The sequence below is a fragment of the Aythya ferina genome (genome assembly GCF_964211825.1).
Source record: "Aythya ferina genome assembly, chromosome: 14".
Taxonomy (NCBI): Eukaryota; Metazoa; Chordata; class Aves; order Anseriformes; family Anatidae; genus Aythya; species Aythya ferina.
In genome coordinates, this window is record NC_140312.1 from 1,288,154 (window position 1) to 1,315,400 (window position 27,247).

General features: G+C 56.2%; 1 protein-coding gene across 5 annotated transcripts in view; it reads right to left on the reverse strand.

Moving 5' to 3' along the window:
- The window catches only part of ARHGAP26 (Rho GTPase activating protein 26), a 119,806-nt gene that overhangs the window by 79,330 nt on the left and 13,229 nt on the right, over window positions 1–27,247 (reverse strand). For 4 of the 5 annotated variants that reach the window (XR_014697950.1, XM_084535797.1, XM_084535795.1 and 1 more), the window contains exons 2-11: window positions 25,160–25,255; window positions 24,664–24,725; window positions 24,361–24,432; window positions 22,892–22,993; window positions 21,119–21,229; window positions 20,155–20,259; window positions 19,179–19,308; window positions 18,729–18,829; window positions 16,686–16,780; window positions 9,461–9,539 (exon numbers count right to left, since the gene is read on the reverse strand). Coding sequence is in view for 4 of the 5 variants with exons in the window: in XM_084535797.1 (XP_084391923.1) it covers window positions 9,461–9,539; window positions 16,686–16,780; window positions 18,729–18,829; window positions 19,179–19,308; window positions 20,155–20,259; window positions 21,119–21,229; window positions 22,892–22,993; window positions 24,361–24,432; window positions 24,664–24,725; window positions 25,160–25,255 (953 nt within the window). In the remaining variant the exon portion in view is untranslated. The remainder of the gene's footprint in view (window positions 1–9,460; window positions 9,540–16,685; window positions 16,781–18,728; window positions 18,830–19,178; window positions 19,309–20,154; window positions 20,260–21,118; window positions 21,230–22,891; window positions 22,994–24,360; window positions 24,433–24,663; window positions 24,726–25,159; window positions 25,256–27,247) is intronic. The other variant, XM_084535796.1, reaches the window with a different exon arrangement.

The window sequence follows — 27,247 nt, forward strand, 5'->3', positions numbered from 1 at the left end:
GGGTAGGTGGAAGCAACAGGCACAAAGCACGTTAGCCATACAGTAGCCTCTAGAACAATGTAACTAAAGGTCAGCCGGTTTAGAAAAATACATTTTTGGAATAACTGAGGCGCTTAAAGCTTCGCAGCGTCTTTAAGCAAGTCCAGCGGAGCAGCTAAATCCAGATCGCTCCAGTGACTGATAAAAAGTGAAAATTTCTGCTAGTTCAACAGCTTTCCCTTAACTTTTCTAGGATGCTTGAGCAACAACTTGCACATCCTCCTCCGCCAGCTCTGTGCTGGAGCCCAGCCAGCCTCGCTCTCCCCCTCTCCCGCGAGCACACACGCCCTTCCTCCTCCCAACGTCTACCCATCAACCAGGAGCCTGAGCACACCAAACCAGCCTAATTTTAAATGACACTGGCACCTTCGTTTCTGAAGTAACTAACACAGATGTGCCTCACGTTCCTGCCCTGGGGGAAGAGGCTCCTCGCTGCCCAGTTGCTCCGAGCAGCCAGGGGTTGGTGCCACGACTGCAGCATCTTTGTGGCGAGGCCACTTCTAGCCCTGGGCTCGTGCAGCCGCTGGGGCAGGAGGCTGGGCTGGCCGTGGGGCCAAGTATCCCTCAGAACTGACCATCACAGTGCTGCGGGGTCTGCCTGGGACAGCAAAGCCAGGACAGCATGGGAGAGGGGCCCGGAGTACAGAAATACGATGATCAAACCGTTCCCAGTATTGACGGGCAGGCTTTCATCTGAGGCTGCGGCTAGAAGGACAAAGCCTAGCTCACAGCCCATGCTGGGACTGTAGCATGACAGTAGACCACTATTTAAAGAGGGCAAGGATCTTTAAAAGCAGGCAGTAAAGGAAGTGATTAGTTTTACACCTGACTGTACAACGCATCGCCTATTTTAATTTTTAATTTAGTGTAGAAAAACAATCTACTCTAATGGCCCACTGAAACTGGCAGAGAAGTTTGTTCTACTAACACGGAGCTATTCTCTGAATTTCTAGATGATTCCTGAATCCTCTGCTCAAACACTCCTAAACAGAGGTGATATGAGCAGAGAGAGAAAAGGCAGGAGATTTTCTCTTTGGCATTTCATCCCCACTGAGCACTTTGTGCCTCCCCGCAGAGGCTGCCAGCAACTGGGCAGATGCAGCCTAAGGGTGGGCAGCTGGGTTCAATCAAAGCAGCGTAACGAAATCGCTCGATGCCACCACCCAGCAACCATTTCTGAAGCTCTCTCCCCTGTCCGGGCCCAGACTCAGGAACAAGTTCACACACGCCAGCTGATCTGTCCTGTTCACACATACACACTCACACACACCGCTTGTCGCCAGCACGCAGCAATTCAAGATCAATCAGCCATCGTTCCCCAGGGACTCTGCAAACTCTCATTACCTCCCACCACCGTGCTCACCTCCTGGCCTGAACCAAAATGAAAGAGAAACACATCGTGCTGCAGCAGGCTCTGCGGGTATCCCGCACAAAACACAGGTTTGTGCAGGGTCCCGTGAGCAGACCTTCGCTCACATCCCAGCCCTCCTGTCCCACACCCTCCGTGGGTATCAGCAGTGGCCAAAGCTTCCCCAGCAAAACCAACATCATCAGCTGCTCCCACCGGGAGAACAAAACCCAGCTCATGCCGAAGGACCAGCCATCCCACTCCCCAAGCAAAGCCAAATGTTTGTAGCCTATTTTGTGCAGTAAGATCACAGTAAGGAGTGCTGTGGTGAAGCTGGCTACAGCAAAGAGTGCATTAAGGAAACGATGAGGCATTCACGCACAGAGATGACAAACAGAAACAGGAGCTGCTGTTCTGCTCCTGGACTTCCCAACAACAGTGCTAGAAGCAGAAGAGGTCACAAACTTTCCAGAAGTGGGTGTGATAGCAGTTTTTGTTTTATAAAGAAGTCTTTTATCTTCTTTAGATGATCTAGAATGTTTCTCTCGGTATTTTTCCTCTTTATGACCCAATCAGCTTTTTTAAGGAAAGGACAAAAATCTGACATCTTGAAGCAGCAGCGATTCTGACTCAGAAAGCTATCAAACACTGAAGCAGCATTTGTTGGAACCATACCTAAAAGCCTGAAGTCAAGCCTTAAGACCTCAGTGGCTTAAGTGCTTTAGAAACAAAATAAAAGCTTATAATCCTAATGTAAAGTTATTACCCATAGGCTTAAAACAGGTTACAAAACAGGAGAGGGAGAACAAGGGAGCTGTGGTCAAAGTACACATGATACAAAAACTAACATGGAACAGGATAAATTATCACTGCGCTTGACTCCTTAGGATCCTTTTCTGCCACCCTGTCCCCAAAAAGGACAAAGGACAAACAACAAGCAGACTTTTTCTTGGCCAAAATCCTTTGTCGTGGGACGCAGAGAAGCCAAGCAGGCACTTTGCTGAGCCAGGTTCTGCTGGCAGGCAGGGGGCTCGCCACCATGGCCCCCGGGCACCCGCTGGAGCTGCCCACACGTTGCCCACCTCCAGCGAGACAAAGATGCTGCTGCCAGAGGCACTTCAGATGCTTCCAGGCAGCCTTGGTTCAGGGAAAGTTCACTGGGTTGTCTGGGTTGGGGGGCAGTAAGAGGCAAAGAGAAAAAAGCAAGCAATAGAAACTTATAGATTGAAAGAGTGCAGCGGGGAAAGATGTCCCATTCAGCAAAGGCAGAGAGGTGGAGAATCAGCAAGTGGAATGAAGCAGGTCATGGAAAATGGAACAGAAAGAATTTGCCATAAGCAAACAAACCCAGAGAGGACGAAGGCCATGAAGAAGCTGCAAGATAAAACATATGCTAATAACCAGCCTTCTCTGGAAGGCCTGCAGAAACACACATTTTTGTCAGACCAGCATGAAAGACTGCAAGGAAAAAAGCTGAAAAGATAAACATGGCCTAAACCCTTGAGCATCAAAGGAGTAAACATGATGCTCACTCCCAACATCTCACCCGCATACAAAGAGGCTCTCCCATGCAAAGAGAAAACAGCTGAAGACCATCGCACCTGTAGTCAAAGATACTCTGGATGAAGATTTTTCTATAATTTTAAATAATTAACTTCCTTCATTAACTACTAAACTGAGGTGGAATTTATGCCCAGCACACTCGGAGAAAAACACCACTGATGTTTATTAACAACCAGAGTGATCGGTCCCCAACTCCTCCTGAGTCAGATGCAGCAGCAGTCGTAGATACTGCACCCTAGGTGGAAACGCTGGCCCCCACCTCAGTCACAGACGGTTTTTCAAACATTGCTGGAAACGGATACAGAGCTAATGAGCACGGTACACAAACCGACAGAGAAGAGGCAAGTGACCTCCAAGGAGTTGGAGATGAAATGAATTAAAGTGATAGAGCAGATTTGCAGCTTCCAGTTTGTTATGATGGAATACGAGAAGGTTGGGAATTCGTGCGGTTGGTAGGTATCCAGCTGTCCCTCCGTGGTGTCTTGGGGGTTGCAACTGAAGTCCTTCAAGTTAATTTATTTTTTGAATGAGCCAAAATGACAGGAATGCCGAGGTTGAAAGCACTGGATTGAGTTCAAAAGACATCATTTCCACTGGGAAATTAATCTCTCACCATTTTGCATAATTAGACAAGGAAAATGAAAAACAATTTCAGAAAGAATTCCCAGAAGCCATATCTGAGGTGGAGGCGGGAGAGGGTGCCGTGTATTGGGCAGGAACGCGAGGCTCGGCTTTGTTGTTACACTGGGGTTTGCTATAAAAACACCACGTTGCGTTTCCAGAGCAGAAACACTGAACCAGCCCCAGTGCCGCCGAGCAGCTGTCGTACAGGGAGCGAGGCCGAGGGCTGGGACCAGGGGCAGGGCTGCTGCAGACGCCTCTTCCAGCGCCGTGCCATGGGCACACCGGGCCATGGGAGCTCCCAGTGGGGCTGAACGTGGCTGCCCAGCAGCCTCACTGCCCATTACGGGTTATTTCCCTGCTGTTACTGCCACCAAACCAAACCAAACCAACCACCACCGCAGGCTGGCCCTGAGGAGGACACGGGCCCTGCCATGGCAGGCTGCCCGGCCCCCCACCGCAGGCCCCCTGGCACAGCCTCAGCCCTCGGGCAGCCCAGGCCTGGGCCCCCCAGGACACCCAGGGCCAGGAGATGGCAGCCATGGTCACCATGGCAACCCGAGCAGGCCTGCCTGATGGAGGCTGGAGGGGAAGGACCCTCGGTGCCTGGGGGGGCAATGCCAGGCCGTGCATGTTTTGAAGGTCTGAGCTCAGCCCCGCTCAGTGCAACCGAACGCTGCCTGCCCCCAAAACTATCATCTGCTTCTCTCAGGGGAGCAGCAGAGGAAGGACAGAGCAACGGGAGAGGGACGAGTTTTTCATTTGGGGCCATGCCAAGCTCTGGGGGCAGACCTGGGAAGCACTTGTTTTCCCTGCCCCATGCAGCAGGAACTGCCCTGCCCGAGAGCCGGGGCAGCAGGAGCAGGGCAGCCCGTTCTGGGCACCCCCAGACCCGCAGCCCCCCACCCACACGGGCTGCCCTTGCCCTGGCAGGGCACAAGTGCACTGAGCGGGCTGGTCTCAGCTTGCCATCTAGTGGAGGGCGCCCGCACGGCGTCCCCATGCCTGCCCTGCTCCATTTTGTGCCGTCCCCACGCTTGCAGCACTGGAGGATGTTCAAAGAAAGGAGAGCCTGGTGACACCGAATGCCCAAGCACTGACCACACCACCTAGCCACCGGGCGTCCTGGGGCTCTGAGGGGCCACAGCCACCAGGACGCGGTCAGAAGCCTCATAGGGTGCTGCAGAAAGGATAACGAGTCCTTCATGATCCCCCAATGTGTCTGCTCGCCCAGTACTGCCACTGACTGCAAGCCCGCAGCACCCGGCAGCATCAGACCCCCCCGAGGGAAGGCTGTGGGGGCTCACAGCTCAGACATACCAACCCCACCTGCACCTTATTTCATTAGGCTACAAAGCTACAGGAACATCACAAACTCTAGGCAATGACCTACAGCTACAGATGGGAGACGGGTTTCAACTGAAGGTTAAAGTGTTTGGCCTGGGCTCAAATGGAGGAAGAGAAACTCAGGACAAGACATATGAAGTATGGTGCTGCAGTGGTCACCAGGAATTGGGCAGAGGGTGCTCCTTACCCAAGCAAAGGATTGGCACATCTACACAAAAGAGAGCTATTGGCAAAGGGCTGCCAGTGTCCACAGACCTTCGGCACCTAGGGAAGGCCTTAAGAGAGTTTCAGTGTCTCTGCAATATCTCAAATGTCATTTAAGAGAGCCTTTGTGGATCTTGCCCTCCGGGCTTTCATTAATTCAGCAGTAACCACTTCTGAACTTCCTGAGTTCCCAGCGCTGACAAACAGCATCGCAACTCCAGCCGGGCCCTGCCCCTGTTTGGGAACATGAACACGGCGTCTCAGCACCCAGCAGAAAACACAGACACTGCAGCTACTGCTCGACATGTCCCCACGGCTCAGCAGCTCCACACAGCCCAATGGCCCCGCAGCCCGGTGTCCTCACATAAAGCAGCAGCCAGGCCTGCACCTGGGAGAGCGGGGAACCAAGGGATGGTTTCTGGACCCCAGAGCAGTGAGGTCCAGGAACGGCTTTCCAGAATGGGAGCAAAAACCTTGTTTGCTTTCTGGAGGATGGAGACTCATGGCACAAGGACCGAGTCAAGTGAGTGCCACTGCAACGGGTCCAACTTCGGGCAGGTCCCAGGACCAAACCCACCAGCCTCAGCAGTGCTGCCTTGCTGAGTTACCAGCCTTTAGCCTCCCACGGCACGCAAGGGATTTGTACTCTGCTTGCCTTTGCAAATGTGCAGAACACATAAAAGCAGAGAAGGAAAGGAGAAAGCCCTGTTTGCGTGTCTCCATTGCTCACCAACTCCCTGTGAGGGCACAAGCTGGAACCAGCTGCCGGTCCCCAGCTGATGGTGCCCTTGGCTTTACAGCATAAACAAAACCAACTCCTAGGTGAAATGCTTGCTGCATTTTTATGCACTTGTATTGCTTCAAAGAACCAAAAGCAAAACAAAACAAATCAAGCAAAGGGCAGCACACTGCAAGCAGCAGAGCAGCACTGCTCAGGTCCCATCCACGTCTTATTTCCTCTGACAGGATCACAGGATGTTGCATTTGCCTTTTAACACTATCTTTTCCATCACCACACAAGGCTATGGACAACATATTAATCCAGCTCAAGAGGGATGTAATTTAACATGTTTCATATCCTCAATCCTCTGCTTACCCTTACATTGCTAGGCTGACTTTCCTGAAGAAATATTTTTGTGTCCCAAACGCTTCCAAAACCAGTACCCCACTTCTGCCTGCACGGACGTGAGAATGATTTCTAAGATTACGAACCTGCTTGGAAGGTAATAGCAGGAACTGCTGACACCAGCATCAATTTTGGCTGGCATGCTCACTGCAGACTTGGCAAGCAGAGCCACAACCTTACTAAAATGCTTATCTTGTTCGGTTCTTTGACAGAAAGCAAACAGCCTAATTTGCGTCTCTGTTAATCCTACAGCCTACCACAGCCACCAGTGTGAGCCAACACAGCTTTTATTCTTGACTCAGTCCCCAGTCAAGTTTCAGAATCACTCTGGCCTACACCATATTCATTCGCAAACTGCATCACCAAAGGAAAAAAAAACACATAGGAAACTCATCCTGAATATCTTAATGAAAATGAATGCAATTGCTCTGTTACGTAGTTAACATTTTCTCCTATTTCCAGCCTCTGTAACATAAAAGAAAACCCAAAGTCAACACAGGGTTTTCAGCCAAATTAATTGCAAGTGGTAAGAGTTAACAGACTGATGATAGCTATCTGGAGTCTGCTCTGACTGTAAGATATATAATAAATCTTTTCAAGTTGTGACAAATGTCTTGGCTAATGTAGCCCACATTCTATGTTGAGATTTTACTAAAATGTAATACAACATTTGGTTTTAGTTTTTTAATTATAATTAAGAAACAAACTCCACTGCACTTTAATCTCTCCACAGCCCGAATTTGCACATGGAATTACCGTCTCCGCCGTGCCAATCTTTCCCACACTCAATATTCAAATCAAAGGAAACCAGACATTCTTTCCAGTAGGGGTGTTTTTGGTTACAAAATTATAGTCAAAGCATAGAATGGATGCTTCTAGGAGTCCAAACATTAAACCCTTGTCTCTTGCTCAAGGAAATCTCCGCAGAGTAGGTAACATCCCACACCCTCACGCCGCAAGATAAGAACTCAAACAAAACAGACCAACAGCTCCACTTGTGAGAGATCAAAAGAGGATAACTGAGGACGAGGAGCTACCTTGTCTGTCAACACACGCTGCCTCCATCAGTGGAATGCCTCTTGCATCCATCTCCACAGAGGCTTCATTCCCATGGCTCCCGCGCCACACCTGGCAGGCCGGGTTTAAGCGCCACGAGCACTGAAGCGCCACGAGGTATTGCATTAAGGCGCAGCGTTAATGAGCAGCAACACTGCCTGACGTGCTGGATGAGCAAGCTGCTCGAAGCTGATGGGCACGATAGGGAAGAATAGAAATGTGCAGGTGGCAGCATGAAGACCTCTGTTTTTTGAATGGGTTCACGTAATCAGATTCTGGAACAGGATCATCCAGGCAGTGCTGCATCTGTTACTCCACAGCCCCTTTCGCATGCATAGCGCCCTACAAACGCTCAAAATCTCTGGCTGCACTTCTGCAACCCTATCCTACCAGACCGGCTCCACTATTGTGCCAAGCCCTGATAGCATCAGCAGGTCACAATGCAGCTGGATGACTGTATTCGTGCAGCTCCAGCTGGAGGTGGCCGAGTTTCACATCCCTGCAACTGCATTCTGCAGCGGAGGTGAGGCAGAGGGAAGTAGGTGAGCAGGCTAAAAGAGGACAAGGCTTGATGCCAATTATGAGCAATTATGCACATTTAGTTAGTGAAAGAACAGAAAATATTATCCTGCCTCTGGATGCCTGCCACCACAGATCCCAGGTAGGGGTTAATTTAGGAGGGGGCAAGACAGTTTGCATGCTGGAGCTGGAGGGGCTGGCGTGCCTTACACAGGGCTGAGTGCCTTCCCCCTGCAGCTGCCACAGGACAGGGACACTCGAGTTAATAGCCAAGGTGGAGCAGGCTGGCTCTCCCAGGCAAGGCTGAGTGATAGAAAAAGACAGCAGGGGTTGTCCTGGGCACGCACTGCATGTTCTGTCTCCTTTTTGCTTCTGTGCCTGTGTCTCCCACAATACCGGTTCTTGGAAGAAGGTGTACATGTGCAATTTTGTCCTAGAAATGTTGTTTCACCCCAGGGAGTGGCAGAGAGGTGTGATCACCATCAGCAGTAGGTCCAAGCTCCACAGCACATGCCCTGTTAGGAAGCGAGGTCTGTGCAGCGTGAAGGGGCTAGCCAAGCTTCGTGGGGACCCGACAGCAGCCACCTTACGAGGAAGGCATCAGAAGGACAGAGACAGGCTCCCCGAGGCAGTGCAGTGCAGAACAGACAGAAGGTGTAAACTCAAACCACAGACAAGGCATCAGGAGGAACTCCCCTCCAGGGGGATGGCCAGGCAGCAGAGCTGGAGCCCCGGAGAGCTGTGCCAAAGGTCTCCTTCCTCAGGAGTTTTCAGTTCCCCACTGGATAATGCCCCGAGTAATCTGCTCAGAGCAGGAGGCTGGACGAGACACCTCCCAAGGTCTCATCCCATCCCAATTACCCAGTGAATCCCCGATTCCAAGCTAAGCCCTGACCATCATCCTCACTGCAAGGCACCGCCGGGGGTACCCGGCAGCACCCTCAGACCCAGCCGATGTCTGAGTCGCTGCAGGTGTGTCAAAGCAAGCCCAGCACGCGCCTGCCAGCCCGTGTGTGTCCGCGTGGGTTTCACGAACACTTCTTTGTGACAAACCAAGGACCTTGCCGTGGGTGGCGGGGAGGCTCTGGCTCAAGGCAGCAGCAGTCTGTGGCCGTGGGGCTGTGCTGGAATCTCTCCCAGCGATGAGGCAGCCCGCACAGCTTCGGCATGGCAGAAGCAAGCACAGCGAGGACGGTATCGCTGAGAGCTGGGAACGGGCTCCACTCCTCCTCTCGCACTAGATCTGCAGTTCTCTGCAAGACCCAGCAACGCCTGCCAGATGAGTTGCAGGACTCAAAAATCCCTGGAAATCTACAGCGTATTTTCTTCCACTGCTCTTTTTGCCATGTTTTCCTTTCAGCACAGCACAGCAGCGTGTTTGTGCTGGCCAAGCCTACCCTCCTCCCTTCCACCACACCTTCAAGCAATCCAAGCACAGGAGATACAGTATTACCTCAAATATTTAACCAAAGGATTAAACTATTCTCTTGGCAGGAGGCGTGCGCTGCCCCACGGATACAGCTCTCGCGCCGGCTGGCAGGCGCTGCGTGACTGCGAGCTCTGCAGCGAGCTGCCCCGGGCTACACAACGCTCTCCGTGCTCTTCTCCAGTGCTTTCTCTCTAATATTTGTGCTCACCGGCTCCCGGCCATCCATTGCCTCCATCCAAAGCCTTCGGTCCTCTTCCGAAAGCGCCTGCATGGTGATCACGCCAGGCCTGCGGAGAGAAAGGGAACACCGTGAGTAAACTGCAGGATGGAAAATGAAGAGGACGGAGATAAATTTTCCACACGAGGGAGAGGGAAAGATGATGATGTTCCTCACCGAGCCCCTGCAGCACGGAGCTGATGCCAGCCTTACCCCTGCAGAGAAATCCCCGCAGGTCCTAAGCAGGACCAAGAACGGCGCAGAAGGCATCTCCAGCAATCAGCACACATTTTCAGTGCTTTTAGAGTGTAACAGCCACTCCATAACACGAGACAATTTTGCATTTGATTTCCCCCCAGAGAGATCACCTGCATTGGAGCTAAGCACGTCCACGTAATGGCCAAGGTGAGGAAGGCAACCGAGCAAGCAGGATGCCCCCACACCCCACGTCCCACCATCACCTAAGCACAGGCTCCAGGGGGACCTTCCGCTGCATGAGGAATTTCAACACTTTTATCCCCAAAATGCTCATGTGGTGTGACCATCTCACGTCCCTGACCCTGCCGGTGCTCCCACACTGCCGGTTCCTCTGCTCCCTCCCAAGCTATTTTCAGAGGCATTAGCACAGCACGGCTGCTGTTTCTGCAGGAGGAGCACGGACACGAGCCCTGGCAACAGGGAGGATGCAGGCATGGCCAGCACGACCAGGAGCAGCTATCGGGGCCGACCCCACAGCAGCACTTGTGAGGTTTCATCCACGGGAAGTGCTGCAGCACAGAGCTCCTGGGGCCGCAGTCTCCATCCCTGCAAGGCGCAGCCGCCCCGGCCACGCAGGGGTCAGCCACCGAGCTGCCAACCACTAAATCCCCAAAAAATGGTAAGGCCTGGGAAGAGGGGTATTTCCAACCTGCGCTTTCCAAAAGCAATTCAGCAGGAGGACAAGAGCAGCAGGAGCGCTCTGTGACAGCCGTTCAGCCCCTGATAAGAGCTGATCCTCCATCAGAAGAGACAGCACTAACAGGGGCTGCCATGGTGCTGGTTTTGGCCCCTTTTCTACTGCATCTAGCAGTCCGTATGGGAAAGGAGCAAAGAGTTAACACTCCTCACTTGCTGTGCCCCCTGACCGACCAGGCAGCTCACTCGTGGCACCCCAAGGCAGCTAGCACGGGGTCCCCAGCAGCAGCAGTGTGCTCAGGCTCGCATCAAGCCCAGGTCCAAGTAAACCAGCCATAATGTATTTGATCTCCGCTAATCCCATTGGTGAGTCAGTCAATACTCACCAGCTTAGTGGTTTGGAAGTTTACTCATTCTGAAGGGAAGAGGAAACCACTTAACCATCGCCCCGTTTGAGGAAGAAAGCGTTCAGCATCCAGCGCCGAGTGTTTTCGAGACGGGGAGCAGAGCTCCTCGCCCTGCACAGCCCGGGTGGCGCAGAGCAGCCGGAGCTACCCACGGAGGAACAGGAGCACTGGCCACGGGCTGAGAGCAGCTCCTCTCAGAGCAGCTCCTCCACGGCAAGAGGCTGAGGCCGGGGCCACCGGGGGCTCAGCTGCACCCCTGGCCAAGGCCCAGGCCTGAGCTGGAGGCAGGCTGCTGGGCGCTGCTGCAGGGGGCACCGACAGCCCCGGCAGAAAGCCCTGGCCGGGCTCTAGCTGAGACTCGGGCAAAGGAAATACGGGGATTCCTGCCTCTCTGGCTGAGACATTAAAACAAAAGACATTTAAAGCGTTCATTTGAGTAAGCTTGACGCTGGCCTCTCAGAACAGTGACAAGACTCCAGAAAGACAATACGGGTATCTGCTGTGCCAGGCTCCCTCCTGCACAGGACAAAGCAGCGATAAGGTGGCGATGTTTGCTCTGCCTCCGAGCAGATAACAACTCTTTGGGCTTCACTTCAAAGTCACACTTATTTAGCAGCATGCGGGGCGGGGCTGTGAAACTGAATTAAAAAGCCATTTACATTGCAAATAGCTCTGCATTTCCTCCCACTGCGTTCATTGCCAGAGCCTCCATTGCACCACTTCCCGAGCAGAGCCACCGTCCTGGCCCTGATGCCTGCAGGACGCGCCCCGTGCATTATGCCCTGTGCATTATTGATCTGTGCCGTGCCCAGGGGTACCTCGCACTCGCTGTCCGGGCAGGCTGGCTGCAGCGGGGGCAGCATCCCCCCGACAGCATCAGCAGCAAGCTCTGAGCGCCTGCAGCCAGCCCCGTGTGCAGGGGGTTCCTTCCAGACCAACCGCTCCCCAAGGTGCGCTCGCTAGATTCTGGGTATTTTATGGCAAGATTCCGGGTATCTCGGCCATTCAGGGCAGCGGCTGAGACAGCAGAGGCCCTGCTCTGACTTGCTCTCCCAAAAGATAAACAGAACTCATCCATCTCCACTAACACACGTATCTGAACTCCGGAGCTCTTCTACATTCCCCCTCCCGGCAGCCCCACAAGCTGGAGGAGCCCCCTCCGCCCGGCGGGACTGCTCCCCACAGGCAGACGGCGGCGTCCACGCAGCGGGAATCCTTCAGGGATGAAAATACACAAACATGAACTTTTGTGGCAAATGAGATAACGAACCTGCTGACTCATTACTGGAAGCTGCACCAGACGTTTCAGCCGCCAGGCACCAGGAGGCCCTTGGCCTTCTTTTGGGATGCAAGGAGGGGACTGGGAAATTTTGTGACCGGTTTCTAAACTGAGTAATGCGGGAGCGAGAGAGCATGGAGTAGAGCACGGCAAACATTTTGCAAGAAAGCCTATTTTCGATATGCTACAATCTAAAAACTAAAAATATTTTTCCATACGAGACCACACAGGAAATTTGAATTTTCTCAATATCTCTGCTTTTGAGAAAAACAGCCCGCGTTTAAGGAGCTATGACTAAGCGCGCGGAGAAAATGAGAAAGTCCCATGGCCCAGAAAGACAAACAAATAATGAAAGCAATAGGAACAGATAAGAACTTTCAACTCCTGCAGCAGCTTATCACACCAAGACAATCAAAAACGGCTGAAAGACAAAACCCGAGCAGGGATTAATAACGGGGCCTGGAGGGCCGAGCACGGCGCTGGGACCAGAAGTTTCCAGCCTGGGTCTGCGCGGAGCAGCGCGCCCACGGGCAGCAGCCAGGTGTGGGCCTGAAACGAAGCGTGGAAGGAGATGAGGAAAGCAGGAAGGAAGGGGGCTCTGCTCCTGAGATCAGGTCTCCCTGGGCAGGTTACAAGATGAGGCTTCCCCTCCCGGGACGCGCTCTCCCCGTGACCACGGAGGAAGGCTCACGGCACGGCCGGCGTGGGCGCTCAGCTGCAGGGGCACGGGGCTGGGGGGAGCCCCCTGCGAACGGCTTTGTTGGAAAGGTCACTGGAAAGGCGACACCGGCAGGGAACAAGTACAGGTTGTATTGCACGTGCTGTGCGAAGCTCCGCTGCCAGCCGCCGGCCTCTGCACAGCCTGGCACGGGGAGGCATCGGGAGAGCCGCCGGGCTGCGGGCAGGGCCGGGCACGGGGAAACGCACGGAGCCATGCAGCGTGTGCCCAGAGCAGGGCCAACACCAACACACCTAGCTACCCAAAACCATCTGCTCGGTGGAAATGCTTGCAGCAGGTGCCTCACAGCTCACCCAGCGCGGTGCCAAGCATTACGCAGCCCTGCGAGCACGATGCCAGCCGCTCCGGGGGCACAGCGGAGGCACCCGCAGCGATGGCACAACGAGCAGGTCACTGCCTTGTGAATGACTAAGAGACCAAAACCCCAAAATGCTGAATACCTCCTGTTCCCATAAACACCAATTGGTATTAGAAGCACTTAGCTTCTGGCCCTGAGCAATGACCTAGATTATCCTAAATTGCACAGCCTTTGTCATCTGCCAGATCAGCTGCTCCTCCTCCTACGGCTTATTTGGCAAGACACCGGCTGTCATCCCTGTTCACCTTGTTTATAAAACTGATTTAATGCGCAGAGACTACAACTAGGTTTAGTTAGGAAAAGGGCATTAGCAGTACGCCACGCTATCCATGGCACAGGGAAGTATTTCAGCCAGACACTACAACTGCATTCTGGGGCTCGTTTTGCTGTAATGGTATCTGATGTTTTCTGAACACAGCACTAAAACACCCCCTAACTTCCCACAGAGAAAATCAGAGCTATGTGCAAACGCAGTGTTAGGGATTTCTTAGCCTTTCCCCCAAATACCTCTATCACAGAGTTTCAGCATTCAGCACTGGGAATTCTGGAGCCTGCTCCCTGCCAGACAATAGGAAAAGGAAGCGGTGCTGCGATGACAGGCCAGGCTCAAGACTTTCAGTTCTGGAGCGTTGAATCATCTCTGGAGGAGCCGAGCACGCATTCCTCCCCCCAGCAGACAATAGCTTCTCTGCCTGTTATTTAAAATGGCCCGAGCCCGCAGCCGGCCCGGCATGCCTACCAGCTTCCCAAAATGCACCGCCGACAAGAGCCGGCTTTGTGCTGAGGGATGCAGCACGGGAAGAACCGGCCGAGGCTGCCACCTCTAGGCTGCGCGGCTCCAGGCTGGCGTGTGCGGGGCCGCCTCGCTCCTCTCCGCCTTATCACCGCGGCACGGGGCTCGCTCCGCATCCTGGAACACCTTTCCCAGTTGCTATCAACGGAGCCTGAAAAGCTACTCCAAATTCATGGCAAGGGGAGATAACAGCACTTGAATGAAAAGGGAAGTTTCATCAGGAAGCTGCACGCGTGCACGGTTTGTGCGCGGTGTCGCTGATACGCCAGCACAGCGCAACCGCGTGCGGGGCTCCCGGAGCCCCCTCCAGCAGCAGGACAGCCCTGACCCAGAGCCCCACCAGGAGCCCCTTGGGAGGGGACAGCACAGGAGCACAGCAGGGCACGGGCAAGAAGTACCTGCCACAGAGCCATGCAGGGGGACACGGCCCCAGGGCCACCTGCAGGGTTATTTGTGGGTAATTTGCTGGAGAGTAAGAGCAGAGGCTTTGGACACGAGTGCCAGGCGGCAGCGATGTGGCCTCTCCATCAGCACGGACATCAGTGGGGTTTGTGCTGTACGGGCGCAGGTTTCAGCCCTTGGGTCGCTGACCCACGCCTGCCCCGGGAGGCACAGCGCAGCCCAGCAAGCGTCAGTCCACGTGCTTCACAAGGGACAATCCGATGCATCCATCCATCACAAGCAAGTGACGCGTAGAGAAGAATCTTCCTGCTCTCTTAACCCATCCACTTCCAGGCAAACCACTGGAGAGGTAGCTTCCACCTTCAGGAGAGGCAAAGCCCTTTCCCTCCCAACAGCACAGACACAGGCAGCACGCTCAAAACCAGCCCAGGTCTCCCAGGCTGGGTCAAGGGAAGGTGCCTGCACGCACCGAGCAGTTACAAAACACTCGGCTCCTGCTGGACCTTGCTTACAAGCCTCATTTTCATTGTAAGCTGCATGCAGAAAAGGAGAAAACTGCTCTAAGTCAAACGCAGCACATGTGTGAGACAGAGAAGCATCCTGGGGATGCTTGCCTTAATCACATCCAGACTTCCAGCATGGGGCTGAAGAACAAGACATCAAGTTTCTAACTTCTCTATTAGCAGAGACAATAAAAAAGAAAAACAAAAACAACACAACACAAAAAGCCCGAGACCAAAGCAGAAAACAAGCAGCCCAAGACAAAAAGCCCTCTGCACACTCAGCCTGGACGGAGCTGCAGCCAGCCCTCGGTCACGGCCGTGCCACCGCCCGCGGACCCCAGCCCGTGCCCCACAGCACAGATCGGGGGCAGCGCCCAGCCCGCAGCTCCTCTCCTCCTGCCTTAACCACGCTGGGAAGCACTCCCGTGCTGGGCAGCCTGCGACGAGTTTTTATACCAAGAATACGCACAGTTGCCTGCATACTGGGCGGAAAAAGCAGCCTTTCGGTTCATGTTTTCTGCTCGCGTGGCTCTCAGGCAGGGGAGCCAGGAACACGTATGTGAAATGAGCAATTTCTCAGGTTTCCCCGCCTTCGCCGCTCCCCTGCCATTATTTACATTTAGCAGGCGCATTTCTGGAGCAGCTCTTGATCCCATGCCTAGCAGGCTCCAGACATCAAGGGAAGGTTCAGCCGTCTCTGAAAGCACTACAGAAGAAAACTATTGTGGTGGCTGGCTTCTCCTCCTCCCAGTTTTATTTTGATTTTCACGTTAAAAAAAAAAAAAAAAAAAAAAAAAAAAAACACTCCTCAGGGCATAGGAAAAAAATCCCAGCGTCAGCAGAAATCCTGCAGCTTCCTGGAGGAAAACGGAGCTCCAGGGAGCGGGCAGCAGCCACGGGGCTCTCAGCACAGGCCACGCACCCCCCCATCCCCACGGGCAGAGCCACAAAACAAGGGCTGGGCAGGGCCAGACGCAGGGGCTACCAGCCAGCACCATCCAACACACCAGCTTTTAATGAGCTTGGGCTTCCTGGAGCCCTCCTGGGCATCTGCAGGACAGCTGGAACGGGAGCAGGCACAAACCTGGGAGGGCACAGATACTCCGTGACTTTGGAGCATGCTTTGGGAAAGCAGGTCAGCCTCCTGCAGCGAGGAAGGGACGAGGCAGTAACACCGCGTGGAGCAGCAGCACCAGCTCGGTTTTGATGTTTATGTAGGGAAGCCGTGCGTGGTGCTAGCTGGGCACAAACAGGCTCCCATTCCTGGGCGCTGTGGATTGAGCCCACACGTCTGCCTGGCTCAGCTGCTCAGAGACAAATCGCGTCAGAAAGCATTTTACTCCTTTGGGGAAAAAGAAACAAATTGGAAGTGCCCAGAGGTGTGAGCTGGGCTTCCAGCGCTGACCAGCCACAGCACAGCGGCTGCAGCCCGGCCCCGGCACAAAAGCCAAAGTTATTTCAGCACATACCCAGCGCTGGAAAGAGGCACCCCAGCCCTGCCAAGACACATGCAGCGTGTCTTTTCCATCCGTGTGACCATTTACCCTGCACGGCCAGAGCCTGCAGAAGTGCTAAAACACCGTTCAGTTCAGAACGAGCAGAGTAAACTCGGCACCTTGTAAAACGAAGCGCTAACCCAACACCCCGCGAGCACCTGGCTGCGAGCACCGGGGAGATGCGTGTTTCCACAGCCTAAAGCTTTCCACTCGCAGAGGGTACGACCACAGCAGCAGGCAAACACCCAAGCTGCACGGGAAGCATCCAGGAAAGCCGCCTGCAGCCGGGGGCAGGCACCGCGGGCCCGAGGTGCACCCCAGGCTGCGACGCCCCTCGGCACTCACCGGTCGACGGCTTCCACATCAAAGCAAAATCTCTTCTCGATTGAGTCGGTTTTCCGCCGCGTGCAAGATTTGAGGATAACAGCTTCGTCTTCTCCCTGAGAAGAGACAGAATCGCAGGTAAAGGCGGAGAACAGCCAAGCGTGCGCCTGCCCCCAGCGCCCACCGCACTCCCCATTACCGCATTCAAACCAGAGGGAGCTTTGGTAACACCAGCAACGCATCGCCTGCTAGAAATGTGTAATTACACATCCCAAATGAGGGCTTGTCTTTCCACCTTTGCAGACGTGGTTATTCCAAAACAAGGAGGTGTCCCTTCTGAAGGCACGCGGTGAGCTTCATGCACCGCGTATCGCACGGCCCACGTTTCGGGCAGGCAGGGAGCGTTGGACCGCAACTTTTGGGCAAAGCTTTATTTTCCATGGCTGAACAATGCCTCACAGACCTGGCTGTCAATTCTCACTCCAGCGCTGGCTGCATTTTTGGCAGCGTTCTGCACACACAAACCCCTAACGGGAGCAAACATGTCTTCAAATGTTTATTATTTAACAAAGCAATGACAAAACCGTCCTCCCATCCAGGCATCCGCATCCAAGCCGTGCTGGATTTCCCCACGCCGAGCAGCAGTCGGACAGGATCTGCGTGCACTGCTGTCCTCTGCTGGAGGAAGGCCCTCCTCGGGCCCTGCCAGCACAGAAAATTCTCCCTTTGCGATTTTTAAAATCCACCGATGACTCAATAGAAGATAAATCCTGCGCGTGTTCCTGGAGACGGCCGCTTCTCTGTGCTCTCCGTGCTGTTCTAGACGACACCTTGGCTGACCACCCTGTTCCCTGACATCGCTGTTTTCCAGGAAACCTATTTAGGGCCCCAGCAGGAACTCGGGAGGACAGCTCGGAGGGGTCTCTGCAGGGCTGCTCCCCATGGTCTGGCACACTGCCTGCACCCTGCCGCTCACCGCGGGCACGAGTCTGCTCCCGAGCTGCCCTGCTCCCCCCGGTATTTGGGGAATGCCCCGCTTCAGAGCCACTGATATCAAATGATATCCAACGCCAGCCACAGCCCCAGGCGTGCTCGTGAGAGGCTGGCAGCAGCAGGGCCTGCCGTGACCCACGTGTGGCTGTTCCCTCCTGCAGCACCAACCCCGTGCCCGCAGCGCACAGACCCCGGGACACCCGGCCACAGCGCTCACTGGTGAGCTGTGTGCAGCCTGCACGGGGCTGCTCAGCACAGGCAATGCTTCAGGGGGGAGCACAGGGCACGAGACCCAGCACAGTGCTTACTGCCAGGATGCTGCAAGCCTCCAGACCTCAGGAGAGCAGTGCCAGAGCGGGCGCCCGCCCTGCACGAGGAGGGCACCGCGGCGTGCGGCAGCACCCACACCCCGGGCACTGGGGAAGCCGTGAAGTGGGCAGGGACCACATGAAATAACACACAGCAGCTGACGATTACAAGGCTGGCATACTTGAAGGCTAAGTTATAATGAAGATGCTCCGAGGCAAGAGGAAATTCATTTTAGAACTTGCCCTCCTCCCTTTGCCAGCTCCCTTTGCCAGCAGGGAGCCACACAGAAGCCTGCAGAGCTGCCAGAGGCAGCTCCCCTGGACGGGGACGATGCTCGCAAACCACCCCAGCTGGGAACACACCGGGGGGCTCCATTGTTCCTGCTTTAGAGGAGAGGAAAGCCAGACCCTGCTACAGCTGGGCTTACGCTGCCCGGGAGCGCTCCCCCTGCACTGGCACACGGGGTCCGAAGGGAGCTGCACGCTCTCCTGCAGCTCTGCCCAAAAGGAAGCAGCTTTATCGGCCAAGCCACAGGCAGTGGGGAAGGAGCAAAACAACCGACAGCCTGCCTTCCCTGCTCCTGCAGCAGGGATCAGGGACCAGGAACCGGGCGGTCATGAGGGTGTGTGTAGCACGGCCACTGCGCTCCCAGCACTGCCACCACCGCCTCTGCCAGCAGCATCACAGCACGGCCAGGGGGCATGGCCACACCAGAGACCCCACGTGTCCCCAGGACACATCCAGCTGCGTGCTGACACTCACTGCTTTTCCTCCAGATTTCTGGTCAAACGGCACCATCGTTATCCGCTTGGATTCCCGCTCGTATGTGCAGTAATGCTTCACCCAGGCCGTACTGAAGTGACCTGCAAAGCAAACGCGGTTTTTATTCCCAGAACTAGGAGGGTTTGACTGCTCTGCCACTAATAACCTGCAGGTTTAACGACCATTTAGCACAGCGTGGTTCTGTACCTGTGCTTCTCGCTGTACTTCACCGGCGGAATAAGCACTGCCACCCCTTTTTGTTCAGGGAAGAGAAAGCAGACCTGGCGGGCACTGGGCAGGGATGCTCCCATACTCACACCGCAATACCCCAGCCACTGGGCCAGTCCCCCCCTCCCAGATTTTGGGGTCTGCTGAGCTAACTTCCATGTCCCCCACTCCAACAAACCACTTCTCCCCAAGCCCCTTCGCCGCATCGCCCTGGTCACCTACGTTTCTCCTGGACGTAGAGATAGCCCTCCATCGTGTTAGGGCTGAGGTTTTTGTGCTCGTGAGGATTCTCCTTCATCTTCTTCATCAGCGATTCAACCTCTGACCTTGTTCCTTCAAAACGGTTTCTTGTCTGCAAATCAAAACAGGAATGCAGGAGCAGAGCTATTGGGGAGCCACCTTCCCGTCCCTTCCTCCATTCAACTTCAATAAATTCTTAACTTTTTTGTGAAAATAAATAAACAGAGTGGCACAAATCCAGGCCTCAGGTGCCTATGCCCCTTATGCAGAAAGTTACACGACTGCATTTTTCTGCCAGGACTGCTGGCAGGAGGACCCCGGCGCTGGGTCAGCACAGCCCTCGCAGCAAATGGGACCAGCAGAGCCCATGAATAGATTTTTTTTCCCTGGGCCTGGATTTAATCTAAAAGAAAAATATTACAGCAATTGGCAAGTCACTTGCATTGTAAGTTTTCTGAAAAAGTTGCTCCAAAATAACGAAACCACTCTGAGTCCTTTGTCAAAAAAGAGGATTTCTCTAGCACAAGAGGGAAGCGCAGCTCGCCAAACGCAGAGCCCTGCACCCAGCCCATGTCAGGCTCACAGGCACCACGGGCACGCCTGGCCAGGGCCATGCAGGGAGAAACACCACCTCGCAGAGCCCCAACAACCATGCCAGCAAAAAGCAGGGCACTTCCCACGAGCAGCTGTGCTGTGACACACTCACAGAGCGGTCATGGAGCGGTGCCTGCCCGCCAGCCAGCTCCAGGGGTCACCTGGAGCACCAGAGGGAAGGAGCTGCCCCTCGGGCTGTGCCTGTGGCATTGCACTATTTACCAAAAGGAACTTCCTTCCAGTAATGTGGTGAAACCCTTGGCTTCATGGCACGCACAAAAAAAAGGAGCAGGCCTTCAGTAAGATCAGCGAGACGTGCGAGGTTTCTTGCAGGCCAGGCGGGCACAGCAGCAGGGGCACTTACGTTCTGGATGCTGATGGTCAGCTCCGTCTTGAAGTCGCTGAAATCCTTCGCAAGCTCGTAGCCATGGTGGTAGAAGGTAAAAAGCCCCTGCAGGAAGGCCAGCAGCTGCATTGGGGTAAAACGAATCGAGACCATCAGTCTTCCTCAGGGACTGCCGGGGCAAGCATCGCTGGCCCTTGGCCAGTGACAGCCACCCAGCAGCCCCACCAAGCCCCTGCTGCAGTCAGTCCCACTGACCCCAAGATACCCAAATCCTCCTCCTCTCCTCGCCGTGCCCCTCCGCTCCCAACAGAGCTGGCTCTGCCCTAACAGCCCCTGCACAACCACAAAGCGAGCTCTTGGGCAGCCAAACCCTTGAACTTCTGCTCCCAAACACAGACGAGCAAACCCCCTGCCCAGGACCCCGCTCCCACCCCTGCCCCACGTCATTCACACTCTCACTCTGCTGGGAGCCAGGAGGTGTCAGCAGAGCAGGCAGCCGCAGCCACGGCCACGCTCCCCTGGCTGAGTTACTCTCCACCAGGAGGGAATTACTCCTTGCAAGCAGCAGGGGAGGTTTTGCATTTCCTAGAGAAGCTCCAAACGGCCTAGAACTGAGCAAAGGCAGATCCCAGAAAGCCCATTTTTAATCTCTGTCACTCCTGAGCACTTTTTCCCTTGTGAGCGTTACAGTTCTCTCCAGACTCTTTTTTTTTTTCCCCTCAGTCAAGCCTCTTCTCCTTTTAGTTGCCAGCAGACCCCGTGGTCTGGTCCATTACAGCAGAGGTGTCTGCAGAACCAAACGCTCTGGGTGTGCATGGGGCCAAGCTCACAGCCCTGTGCCCAGCACCGAGGGGCTCGCCCAAAGCACATCTCCTGCTGCCTCCCCCAGACCCCACGGGGGGCTGCAGAGCCCTGGCTCCGTGGTACCACGTCCCCCAGGACCCCTCTGTGTGGGATGGGGGGGGGCTGAGCGTTCACTTACAGGTTCCACGAACTCGAACATCTTCCTCTCCTGGACCTCCTGCACCTTGAAGACGTACTCCAGGGAGACTTCGTAGAAATGCTGCCGCACCAGGTCCACCTGGCTGTCTGCCTGCGAGCACCAGGGGGGTGAAAGAGGAAAAACAAAGTCAGCGCTGGCTGGGGGCACGGCCAGAGGGCACCTGGGCCTAACGGGGACGGGGACGGGGCCGTGCCGAACGCAGAGCCACCACGGGGCTGGACAGATGGCACAGAGATTAAATATAAACCTGAGGCACACGAGCAGGCTCCTTCTTCAGCTGAAAAAAAGGGGGTTGATGACTCACGTTCTCACCTCCCCGACAGCTGGGTAGGAAAGCACGAGTGAGAAGTGAGAAAAAGGAGCAGCCGCCGTGCACCCGACTGCAAGAGGAGGCTCCCTGCTGCCTGGAAAACCACACACAGGGCAGGGCAGGAGGCTGCTGGGGCCTCCAGCACACACCACGACGGGGTCACTGCTCAGAGCCACCCCAAACAACGCAACCCAGCCCGGGGCACGCTGCCCCAGGGACCCCTCGGGGCTGCACACCCGGAGCCCTGCCCAATAAACGCCCGCCTGCACGTTCACAGCGCCTTGCTCCCGATTTTCCCTGGGACACAGCCGTGAAATGGAACATTTTCCCCGTGACCTGCCACTTGTGCTGGGTGTCTGCGGTGCAGGGGCCGAGACGTTTAGCAAATCGAGCTCTGAAAAGCAGAAAATGTGATGCAATGAAGTAACTCTGCCAGGAGTTAAATGGCATGTTCGCCTCGGCGTGTTATTTAGCTGGTCAGCAGCCAAAGCAGCAGAGAATTCCCATGGTTTCCTCCTCTCCTGGCGTTCCTACAGCAGTTGCACATGTGGCCACTATCACCCTCCAGATGTGGACAGCAGGAAGAGATTAGGAAATATAAAACACCCAATCACCCGGACACAAACCCTCATCTCTCAGCCGTCAGGGTATCTAATGAGGCTTCAAGCTGCTAATAAACGGCCGGGGTTGGCTTTCCTGAAACGTTTCCATCCCATCAGCGACTGCTCCGTGCACATCTGCAGGGGAAAAGACCCCAGCTCCTGGCAGGCAGCAGCTGGCCCCAGCCTTTGCAGAAAAAGCCTGAGTTAAAGTTTGGGGTGGAAAATACCAGCAGATGGCACCAGCAGCCAGCACTGCTGAGCACGCACCAGCAGCAGCATCCTGCACGGCACAGCACGGCATGGCACCCCACCACCCCCTCCAAGGGCAGCTGGGGACACGCCAGCCCCCTGCCCAAAATCAAACCCTGCAGGGACCGGCCAGCCCTGGCAGCTCACGGAATGCCAGGCGCACAAGAAATGACCGAAAACTCAGCATTTACCAAGTAAGCAACAGCCCCACAAAGCAGTTTGGAAGCACTAAGCCTGGTCGCCCTTCTCACGAAGCTCAAAGCCAGCGCAGCCACTTCCAGAGAAGGGAAATGAAGACGCCCGTGATTTGCCGGGGCACACAGGGAGCCTGCAGCAGAACCAGCTCCCTTCTGCTGCGCTCTTTAATTACAAACTCTGTCCTTTTTGATTGCTATCCATTTTGGGATCTCTCTGACTTAGTCACCAAAACAGCTCTGTCCCCTTTGATTAAGGGGAAAACCTGCCACTTGCAGCCAACGTGAGGAAAAAAAAATAGTTTACAGCCAAGAAAACCACTGCTGTACGCTGCTTAAAGCATTCAGAAAGCTCAACAGCTACTGGCAGACATGGAAAACCAGAGGTTGTGCTCACCTCCTGGAGCTGGGATTCCTTCTTCTTGGAAGACAAGTTCAAGTGCTTTTCTAGGACACCGCAGTACTTCTCGGTCTCCTTGTCGTATTTCTTTTTGGCATCCTACAAAACAGAGCAAACGGCGCGATGCTGCGCCCCACGGCACCGCGCCAGCGGGAGGAGGCTCCGTGGGACCCCTTCCACACGGGACCCCCGGCTGGGAGCTGCCCACCCTCTGCTCAGCCCATCCAGCACAGGAGCAGCCCCAGGGATTTGGGGCCAGGCAAGGCCCTGATGGCCAGCAGGGCAGCCAGGGAGGCGACCCCAGTGCCAGGGCCCTGCTCGCTTCCCATCCCCGGGCAGCGGCTCACGCCGGGTGCCATCAGCAGGACACCGAGACTCGGATGGTTGTGGGAGGCAGATGTCAGCCCAGCCCTGTCACTGGGAAAAGCCCGTGCGAGGCAAGGCAAGGCAGCTGGGTTTATTTTAAGTTTGTTCTAAAAAGCGATAGCAGCCCTGCGGCCACACCCAGGGCAGACAGGCTTTGAAGAGCCCAAATTGGACGGCGAACGGAGGCAGCGGCCGCGCAGCAGCTCCCGCAGAGCAGCTCCCTCGCCCCGCGCCTGCTCCTCGCTTCCCACCAGGCTGGGCTCAGCCCAGCGCCTGCTCTGGCAAACTCTGACCCCGATCGGCACCAGGAGACGAGGCTGAGGGTCAGGCCAAAAAAAGGGTGCTGTGCGAGGCCACCCAGCCACGGGACATTCAACCGGTGCCCCCAGGGCGGCTCGCACCGAGCCCCTGCCCACAGCCAGGCAGCAGAGGCACCCCTGGGCTCCCTCCCCGACACCTCCAGCCCGGGCCCAGCCCCATCTCGCTGCCTCCAGATGTGGATCTTCTGCAGGATCCCTTTTTGTGCCTTTTTTTCCCTTTTTTTTTCTTTTTTTTTCCAGCTGCATAAACCAAGTCGGATCGGCCCTGGGACAGGGCACTCTGCTGCCATGCGAACGCTGCCCCAGCCCGCTGGCACGTGCTTCTGGCGGGCAGCAGCAGGTTGTTATAACAACAGCAGAGCCACAGGCAGCGTCTGTAATTCCAGAACAAAGGCAGGAAAGAAAGGCCGGCAGGGACAGCCTGTCCCACAGCAGCCTCAGACACACGGGTGTGTTCCCGGGTTCGCCCGGGGCAGCCAGAAGCCACCCAGAGCTGCAGCGTGCCGGGAAGGAGGGAGCACGGAGCTGAAGGGTTCAGGGACCTGCGAGCTCGTCTCACAGAAGGCAAATTCTGGTGCGGAGGAAGAAAAAAAATCGCTGAAACTGGCACGTGATTTTTGGCCCACGGCTCACGTCGGTGCATGACTTGCCTGCAGGTGGATTGGAAGCACCGAGGCAGCTTCACAGGGGCTGGGCTGTCCCTGAGCACCCCGAGCAGTGCCTCTGAGCCCCGGCAGAGGCTCACAGCCGAGGCCGTGACTCGATGCAGGAGCCACCCACCTTCGCGGCGCCGATCTGCTCCTTGCGGAACTTCTCCAGCGGCGTGATCAGCACCTCGCTGGCGTTCTCGATCTGCCGGGCACACACGGGGAAGAGTCACCCGCAGCTCCCCGGGCACACCGCGCGCTCAGCCCCGTGCCCAACGCCCCCAAGGACCTCCCCACAGCCCCCCGTGCCTCATCCTCCTCCCTCACACCCGACTGGGCTCCGGCAGGGATGCTGCGCGGCGTGCCCCAACCCTGCTCTTCACCCCAGCGCACCCTGCGATGTTTCCAAAAGCTGAAAAAGCTCTCGGGGCCGTACCATGCGCATCCGCTCGTCCTCCAGGTTCCGCAGCACCGTGGCAAACTCCTGCAGGGACTTGGCTGCAAGGGACACACCGAGAGGTTCAGCACGTAGCAGCGCTTTCTTTTTTTTTAATTCCGAGCATCCCAGTAGCTATAGCAACACATCTCCAGCGCTCGCCGCCTCCCAGGCTGGCTCTGGCTGCCCACCAGCTCCGTGGCAGCACGAACCCTGCTGTGGGACCTGGGAGCAAGGGGGCTGCCCTCAAACCTCGGGGGAAATAACGCCCAAAGCAGCTGCTCAGCATGGGGGTGCCTTCCCAGTGAGTTCACTTGACTCCCAGCCCCGCTCGGATGGAAAAGCTGCTTGTGCTGAGACCGGGCACAACTCAACCTAAAGCCCTAAAGCAATCCCGGCTCCCCGTGTGTCCCGCTGTGTTCCCACCCCCTGCACTGCCCAGCCCGGGGGGTTTGCAGCAGACCGAGGCTCCCCGCGCAGCGGTGCCCGCCCTCACCTATGCAGATCTCGTCGTCCGTCTCCGCGTCGCCGATGCAGTTGAATTTGAACTCGTTGAGGGAGTCGGCGAACTTGCGCTTGGCTGAGGAGAGATCTGCCGGGAGACAAAGGGAGAGGGGAAATGGGGGTGTCAGCCCAGGAACAAGCCCACCGACAGCATGGCCCAGGTGGGCACGGGGTCCCAGCCAGCAACCCTAAGGTGGACCCACTCAGGGGGGTCCCTTCCTGCCCCGCACACCCCTGGGATGGGCTCTGGGGGTCCTGGCCAGCACCCCCTAAACACACCATGGGAGAGGCAGCCCCAGCTTCTCGCCGTGACAGCTTCAGGGGACCCCGAGCCCAGCGCCCCGGGGTGAACACGGCGGGTGACAGCCCCTGGCAGGGCCGGGTGGTGGCACCGCTGCCCCCAGGCCCTGTCTGTGGGCGTTCCAGCAGAGGTTGATTGCTTTACGAGTCACAGCCTCTCCGAGAGCTGAATCCTATTAAGTTATTACTTCAGTGACCTGAGCGGATCCAGGCCTGGCTTTCCGGAGCAGCCCCGTAGCCCTGCGCACGCACGCGGCCCCGGGCACCGCGGGGCTGCCAGCTCTGCGGGGAGCTCGCAGTGCAGCAGGGCAGGGCCTCCGGGCACGCTGACAGCATTAGGATGCTGCCCTGCTAAATCCCCTGGGCATTTCTGCACTCAGCATCCCCAAAATCCAGCCAGCTTTTCCCTTTCCAAACACCGATGGAGAACATTGTGCACATAAAGACCGCGTCCCCCTCAGGCAGCCGCTGCCAGAAGAGAACCGAGGCAGAACTGGAGCACTTTGCTTTCCCTGGGGGATAAGGGACCTTAAAGCTTTCTCCAAGCATAAAAGCTGCTTTCCTGGTGCAGTCCACGAGCAAAGCTTTGCCCGGCTGCCCTCACACAGCTCCTGAGGCAGCAGCAAAACCGAAACGCCAGCAGGGACAGGGCTGGGCAGCAGCAGGGGCTCGGCTGCTCGGGGACCCCCAGGAGTTACTGAGGGCAGCAGCGGCACGGCCCCCCCAAACCTCCCCTCGGCAGCTCGGGGGCTTCACCCGGTCCCCAGGAGCCCCACAGCCTCCTGTGGAATGGCAACAGAGCAGTCATTAATGAGATGACGTTAATGACTCAAGGAGCCACTTCCTCCCCGCCAGCTCCGCGCTGACCCCGGGCCACCCGGCCGGGCTCACGGACACCCAGCCCCAGCAGCTGCCTGGGCAGGGGCACCCCAAGCCTGGAAGATTTTCGGAGCAATGGCCCCCGGCACGTATACACAGAGGGAGGGGAGGCTGACGGGGAAGGAGATAACTCCCAGCGCGGTGGTGATGAAGGGAAATCGCTCCCAGCTGCTCGCTGAGTGACACCACCAATTCACAGGGTGCTGCAGCAGCTAAAATTAGTGGCAGGCTGGGCCAGGAAAGCAGACGGGCAGCACAGGGGGGCCCAGTCCCCGCTAGCCCATCACATCCTCGCATCCCACTGCCCATCAGTGTTTTAGGGAACCCCCTCGGCAGCAGGACAAGCCCTAAGTGCACCGCGAGGGACAGCGTGTGGGGAAGGGCAGGGCAGGGCAGGGTGCTCGCCCCTGCGCAGAGCTCACTGACAGACACTCGCCTCCCCCCGGGCTGTGGGTGAGCAAACAAAATCCTGCAAAGGCTCAGGAGGAACTTCTGCTTTCCCTCGTGCACCACCACGCAGCTCCCCACGCGCGTGAGTCAAAGCCGCGCTGCGCCAGTTCTGCTTCCAGCTCCTGGCTGGCTGCACCACCCGGCCACAAAATCACGCAAAAACACCACGAAGCCAGAAAAATCCTGCTGCCTGAGCAGCACGGCTGGCCTGGGGCCTGCGCACCACCAGATGGTGGTCCCGGCACGGCCGAGGCTGCCCCCCACCAGCTCTGGAAGCCGCGTGGTGGCCGAGTGCCCGCGGGGCCAGGAGCTGTGCACCCTGCAGAGCCCCCACGGTGCCCGTGGCCACGGGAGCCAGCCCTGCCTCTGTGCCCCAACACTACCTGTGTCTGGGGAGGGGGAGACACCCACGGGCTGAGCAGCACCGACCCCAAATCCCTCTCACCTGCAG